Source organism: Hippocampus comes, unplaced genomic scaffold (assembly GCF_001891065.2).
Source record: "Hippocampus comes isolate QL1 unplaced genomic scaffold, H_comes_QL1_v1.1 scaffold45, whole genome shotgun sequence".
NCBI lineage: Eukaryota > Metazoa > Chordata > Actinopteri > Syngnathiformes > Syngnathidae > Hippocampus > Hippocampus comes.
This window is the reverse complement of record NW_017805783.1, coordinates 1,649,482-1,656,233: the sequence shown is the minus strand read 5'-3', so window position 1 is coordinate 1,656,233 and position 6,752 is coordinate 1,649,482. Positions and strand designations below refer to the sequence as shown.

At 45.4% G+C, this 6,752-nt stretch overlaps 1 protein-coding gene across 1 annotated transcript; it reads right to left on the bottom strand.

Moving 5' to 3' along the window:
* Window positions 1-502: 502 nt before the first annotated feature.
* znf703 (zinc finger protein 703) lies at window positions 503-3,488 on the bottom strand. Its single transcript, XM_019885128.1, has 2 exons — window positions 2,893-3,488; window positions 503-2,466 (listed from the first exon to the last, which is right to left on the bottom strand). Exons 1-2 carry the CDS (start codon window positions 3,142-3,144, stop codon window positions 976-978), a joined length of 1,743 nt encoding a protein of 580 aa, XP_019740687.1. The 5' UTR covers window positions 3,145-3,488; the 3' UTR covers window positions 503-975.
* Window positions 3,489-6,752: the final 3,264 nt, after the last annotated feature.

The window sequence follows — 6,752 nt, the reverse complement described above, 5'->3', positions numbered from 1 at the left end:
GAGAGATTGAAGTCTTCAGTGGAGAGCTATCAGGGCTAATGTGACCAAGGATGCCCTCTCTGGGACTGCCCTGTCAATTGACATGAGCCATGAAATATTAAAAACAGCCCCAGACAGAACAACTGGAATTATGAAGAGACTGAGTTAGGTGCAATGAAGACTGAGTGCTCAACAGCGTCTTATAGTGAATAAACATACTGAAGAATGAGGGAAAACAAGTCAAATGCAATCAAGTATCATTTATTTAATAAAATAATACTTTCCCAAGTTGGTTGAATATTACAGTCATGAACAGATTTAACCTCTGTCACCTTATATTTGTACCATTTGTGAGCACAATTTAATGCGCCACACATAGGCTTGAAAAAATATTACATCTTTGCTTATTTACAAATAAAAATAATTTTCATTAACATGCAGAATCCGAATAAGCATTCAGATATGAATAAAGAAAACTTTAAGAGAGTTAAAGACATACTCCAAAATAAAGCATCATAGTCCATCATGGTGCAAGACTTTTATTTTTAGAGCGTGTAATAGTCATTACGGTAATATACTTAAACCATTCTTGATTTTCAATTAACAGTTTATTTTGAAAAGGAAAAAAAATCCCCCAGATTGAAGCAAGCGCTTGGGGCAAAATAAATACAGAATTTCAGTTTTGGATGACACATTTCTGAAAAAAAAAAAGGATACAAATAACAAAATCAAGAGAGATGAAAACACATAATTTCATCATTTTCAAGGTTTGCTTATTGGTGTCATGAATAGCATAAAGTCTATTGAATCCGTGTGTGTTACAGACACCACTAGTCGCAGTTGTGAAGCTAACAGGTGGTATTCCTGACAGGCTGACCATCTGGAATGATGCCCTGACTTGCTGAAGCTTCCTCTCTGAGCAGTCTATCTTCGGGTTTGCTCCGGAGAGTTCAAGCTGGTTCCCGCAGTCCGTGAATGTCACTGCTATTTGTGATATCACGGGTATCCAAGGGCTGAGGCTGAGCCCAGTCTCTGACTGTAGAGAGCATAGGGGGAGTAGTACGCTGAAGACGAGGGTATGGATGGCATGGGAAGGCCAGGTGCTCCAGGCAGGTGGGATTTGCCATAGGGGTGGTAGCGGGCCAGGCCCAAGCCAGGGGACCCTCGAAGAGAGAAGGAGCTGGGCAGGGAGCCTGGGCTGCTGTGTGGTGGGAGATGAAGATGGCAGGAGGCCGTCGATGAAATTGATGAAGGGTACGCCGACAAGAGTTTACTCTCCACCATCCCAGGTAAAGCTGTGTGGGTACGCAAATGGGCTAGGAGCTCCTCTGAAGTGGCAAATCTCTTGTCACAGGGACCTCCGACGGACACCCAGTTACAGGCATGGGGCAATGGTTCATTGGGGAGCATGAAACCGTAAGTGTAGAGCGGGTGCGAGAGAGAGGGAGTGCTGCTGGAAGACAAGGCGCTAGAGTGCAAGGAGTGCAGGTGGTGCGAAGGGTAGACCAGAGGGAAACTGGACTTGAGACTTGAGGGGTCATGGACACAGGTGGAACAGTTACTTCCTCCCAAATGAGGTGCATTAGGGTAAGTCAAACAATAAGGGTCCCGACACAAGCCCTGCATCAAGGACGGAGAAGAGGCTCCGGTGAGCGGACTGGAACTGGGGTGTTTACCTGGAAGTCCTAAACCCAGACTCGACTTGGTAGGGTCCAAACCAGGAACAAACTGTGAGGGGTAACCTGCATAGGCTCCCACGATGGAGCCATGGTAGCCCATAGAAGCAGGAGGCAAAGGAAAAACAGAATGTCCTGGTTTAAAAGGGGACACTGGTGCGATGTGGCCAGAAACCAGGTTACCCTGAGAGGCCTGTGTGTCGGCCTTGCTCTCAGGCCGCGGGCTACTAGCAGAGCTGGCATTACTGGAGTTGGCGCTGGCCCGTATGTGGCTGGAGTTGGCCAACTGAGCCCCGTCCATTCCTGACTTAGCTGTGTCTGAGTCTTTTTTTTCTCCACTGTTAACGTCCGAGCTGGAGTGCTCCAAACTGGCGGGCTTGTTGTCCATGTGTGAGGCCTGTGAGTGCGGAAGTGGTTGTGTGGATGGGGAATGGCTTTGTATATGAGGCTGGCTCTGCGTGTGGAGCTGAGGGGAGCTTGGTGATTTGGAATGGGGTGGAAAAGATGGACAAGAAACACTGCCACCACTCAAGCTTCCACTGGCCACCCTGAACGTTTTATCTGCAGACCCCTTGGACACTTGAACGTCTTTACGACAGTCGCCCGATGACTTGGAGTAAGGTTTGAAGCTGGACTTGTCCTCCGAGGACTGGTGCTGCTCTCCAGGCTTGGATGATCGGTTTGTGGACTCTTTGTCTCCCAAACTGCCTGAGGAGAGGGAGGCCAGCTTGGAAGAGGAGGGGGGGTCCGGTTTGCCAATTTGAGAGCATGTCTGAGCCAGCAAAGCTAATGGACTCTTTTTGGCATCCAGCTAAGGAAAGAAAATAAACACAATGTTTAATGATATTAAGACTTTTTGTGTCACATTATTCAAACTGCACTGCACAGTTAAGGTGTATCATAACAGAAATTAACAATAGAGGAGTTCAGACCAGCTCATTTTGTATAATTTCTGAAAACATACATGAGGAAATAAAGCAAATAAAATGAATCATGGACCATGAAAAAAAGGAAAATTACCTTCTTTTATTTATTAATTTAACCACAAACACATTCCTTTTAAAATTATACTTACTCATGAATTTGATACAGTTCACCGACCACGCTAATTTGCACTGTTTCCATTTTATTATACTATATTATAGACTTTGTTTTATTGCTTTTGGACAAATTGTATAGCCTCCGATTGGGGTTATGAAATAATTTCGTTTTTGTTTTATTTGTATCAGCCTCTTACCTCGATGCTGACTGGTGCGGACTGAAGGGGTTGAAGGTACTCCGGGTGGAGCAAGTGGCCGCTGTGCGCCGTCAACATTTTAACAATCCTGATGGGGAGCCTTTTGGCCTGACGTGACGGGTCTAACGGAGACTTGTCTCTGCACACGGACGGGTTCTCCACTCCTGTTCGGCGAGGACCACCACTGGTGACGTTACGATCCCGGGACTTGGTGCGTAAAAACGATCTGGAACCACTGGTCGGATCTCTCATCGGGGTCCAGACGCGTAAAGGAACGCGGATAGTAATTTGTGGACACCGAACTAAAAATCATTTACCAGATCCGTTCATGATGATCAAATTCATCCGAAGAGAATTCGATAATCCAAATAAGGCTTGTGCGCAGTGCGGGACCAAGCAATGTCTACAGAGAAATAAATGACATCCTTTAACAGGCTCTTCACTGTCTCTAGCTAGGTTGAATATTCCTCGATCCAGTTCTCCAAATGTAAAACCACCGCGTAGAGACACTTGCGTCACGAATATTCCCGGGGAGCAAAAAAAAGTGAGAGAAGGCGCCGCGACTTGCCTGCTTCCGTCTGACCGCTCTGGCTGGTCTCTTTCCGACTTCCTGCACATCTCCGAGGGGAGGGCTGCTATTTCGAAGCAGGCAACCGCCGCCCAATCACAGAGCTCCGTTGCTCAATAGAGGCGTGGTTTGGCTCATGGCCTCACCCACATGCTGAACGCGTGACCTCAACATACCATCGGTATAATTTCCCCCCCAGTACCTAAGCGGTAAACTCTCAAAGGCACGAGTGAAGGATGCTATAAAAGCAATTTTACAAGTTAAAAAAGTTGAAAAAAAAATCTCGTGATGCTTCAGGAAGGATCTCGTCCTTTAATACTACATGACAAGCGTGACAAACTTGAAATTGACCCCACTCCGCCTTCAAAAATGTCATAAGCAGTTTAAGAGTGAGCAGTCATTTGTGTCAAGACAGAAATCCCTCAACGATCATGATTTTAATGGAAGCACTTCAGATTCATCATTTCTACATCGAGACTGCCATGTTCAGGATTGTGCGGGAGCGTTATTGTCATACAATTATGACTAGAATAATATCTGACATTCAAGAGTTATTCTTTCAACAGTGCAACTTTATCATCATAACTTGATGACCTTTTCCTTTCAATTTTACACATATATTGGTCTATTAACTGTGGCCCTATAGACTGCTTTGTACCACACTTTATATTCAGTATCTTATCAAGCCCTGTATTTGATTAATTCTGACAAATCTGGGAAATTAATATAGCAAGATGCCTTCAAGTCTTTAATTCACCAAATGCATTCCAGCAAATCTTCGTGATTCAACTTTCTTTTGTTGTAGTAGTGAATCTCTCCACACTCCCAAATCTCCCATTTAGTGGTTTAATGGCTCCCACTTCCTTTTTCAGCTTTCATAAAATAAACATAAAGAAGAACTGCCATTCATTTCCCTCAAAGAACAAGCAGATCTTTTAGTGGACTTCTATTCTTGCTAATTCACCCACAGATCCAAATTCAGTTTCGAAATAGCGCCATGAATCATCACCTTTGCTTTGAGCTCTTTACATGTAAAATTGTTTGACATTATCTCACAAACAGAATCCTTGTGGTTGAGACACCTCTTTATTATAAAAGCAGTGACTGTTTATCGGCAGCTGAGAGGCAAGGCAGCGGCACTTGGTTGTCACTCAACATCGTCACTGTTCAACCTGTCATCATTGGGCTTAGCCTTCATTCATCGCCCACACGTCGCCACACAGGCCTCAGCGGCCTGCAGAGATCCAAGACACTTTGAGCGCAGAACATGCATGCCAGATTTAGTGCGCACATTGTCGGTCGCTGCCTTGTTGAGACAAGTAAACAGGTGACTCTCAAAGTGAGATTTACTTTGAGAGCTTACTGTGAATTTCAAACACGCTTTTTACAACGTCAGACTGACAGTTAATGAGTGAGCTTTCCGACTCATGTAGTCACCCCCCTGTGAAAAGGTGAGCGGCTGCAGTGTGGGTGGGGTTGCACATGCAAGAGAAGGGGGTGAGGTAGGTGTTTAAAAGTCGACCAAAGAAGCGGGGATCGGGAAAAGCCAGACAAAGGCAGTGAGAGAATGAAACAAGGGGAGGGCTCAAACAACAGGGAGGAACTCCTTTCATGTGGCCCTTCATGCAGGCTGGTAACAGCTGTTTTGGCGTGTTGATGACGGATGGCTGTTTCCTGTTGTGGATGTTTTAAAAGGGGACAGCCTTTCGGTTAAAGAGGATTCTCAGCATGTTCGGGTCCTCGGGCCATTTCCATGCTTTTCGAGGGCCGTATCAAAGCAATGTGTTTGGCCGGGACGGAGACCAAACAAAACCCCCAGGATGAGGCTGATGAGGCTCACGAGGAGTGAGGAGGGCCGGACCCGCCATGTCCCTGTGATCCTAAGATTTATAGAGCAGCTGAGGCTTGTAATGGACGCCATAGCTCTGTGGTGGGCCCTAATTCATCCTGGTGTTGAAAGGCTGCTGTTTGCCTGACTCCACAGTGTGTGTGTGTGTGTGTGTGTGTATATATATATATATATATATATATATATATATATATGTATGTATGTGTGTGTGTGTGTGTGTGTGTGTGTGTGTGTGTGTGTGTGTGTGTGTGTGTGTGTGTGTAACACCGACATGAGGCAGTTGAATCCTTCGAGCCTGTCGCATGAAAAGCTGCTCATCTTTGCACCGTACTTGGTCAAGCCAAGACATTTTGTGCCACATGTGGAGATTAGCGTTGTGCGTAGATCCTTGTGATTGTTCAGTGACATGCGCTCATAATAGTGCTGTTTCTTTTCTCCCCTCCCCCGCCCCCCCACCCAAACGATTATACTTCTTGAGGCATTCACTGGTGTCAGCCAGACACTGTCAGAGTCTGGATTTTGGACGCTACAAAGAGAAAGAGAGAGAAATGATAAAAGTGCCAGAGAGCCAGAGAAGGGAAAACGAGTGTAAATAACTCCTATTTAATTATCTGTGACTGACTTATGGGGTGTGTGGAATGGGGATAGAGGCCTCGGGCTGGGGCCCTGCCATAGCCCTCATGCTTTCTCCAGCAGCAATAAAACCAAGGGGAAAAAGTGGATTAAGACAGTTTCATGGGGTGTAGCAGACATGGCATTTAGACCCAAACACTTTAAAGGAGCCTTGCAGGCAACATTCCAGCCAAGACAGTTGAAACAAGGATTTCCCCGAGCTAAAAGGTCCACAAACAATATCTACACAGTAATACCTATACTCATCATCATTTCTATTTGTGAGCTTGCCTTTATGACCTGCACACTAATACTTGTACAGTGCATCACATGCAAAAACATAGCCTATGCACTCAAACAAAAATGACAGATCACGTGTTAGGTGAGCGCGTCAGTAAATTTTGCCGTTCCATCATTCATCATTCGCCAGCAGCCAAGCCACCCGTCCGTCATCATCAGTCAGTCATTGTTTCAAGGCCAGCAAATCTGTCATCGTCAGTCCGTCACTCTGTCATCGTTATTTTAAATGCGCTTCCGTCATTGCTAAATTACAGCCTGCCGCCCCTATTTTAGGACCATTAAATTGTCTTTTTCTTTCTTCTTCTCTTTTTTCTTCTTCTTTGGCGGAGTGGCATTGGCACCAGCCAGTTGGCCTTGAGAACGTCCTACTTATGACGTCACACGCATTCATAGCACAAGCAGACACATAGCTAAAGTTAAAAAAAAAAAAAAAACAACATTCAGACACTCTCTCTCACACACACACACACACACACACACACACACACACACACACACACACACACACACACACACACACACACACACACA

What these genes read in the sequence shown, in the direction of transcription:
- znf703 (XM_019885128.1), bottom strand. Translation starts at nt 3,144, where the DNA reads ATGAGAGATCCGACCAGTGGTTCCAGATCGTTTTTACGCACCAAGTCC. An exon ending in CCGCACCAGTCAGCATCGAG is followed by an intron (nt 2,467 to 2,892) that starts GTAAGAGGCTGA and finishes TTCTTTCCTTAG; the next exon opens with CTGGATGCCAAAAAGAGTCC.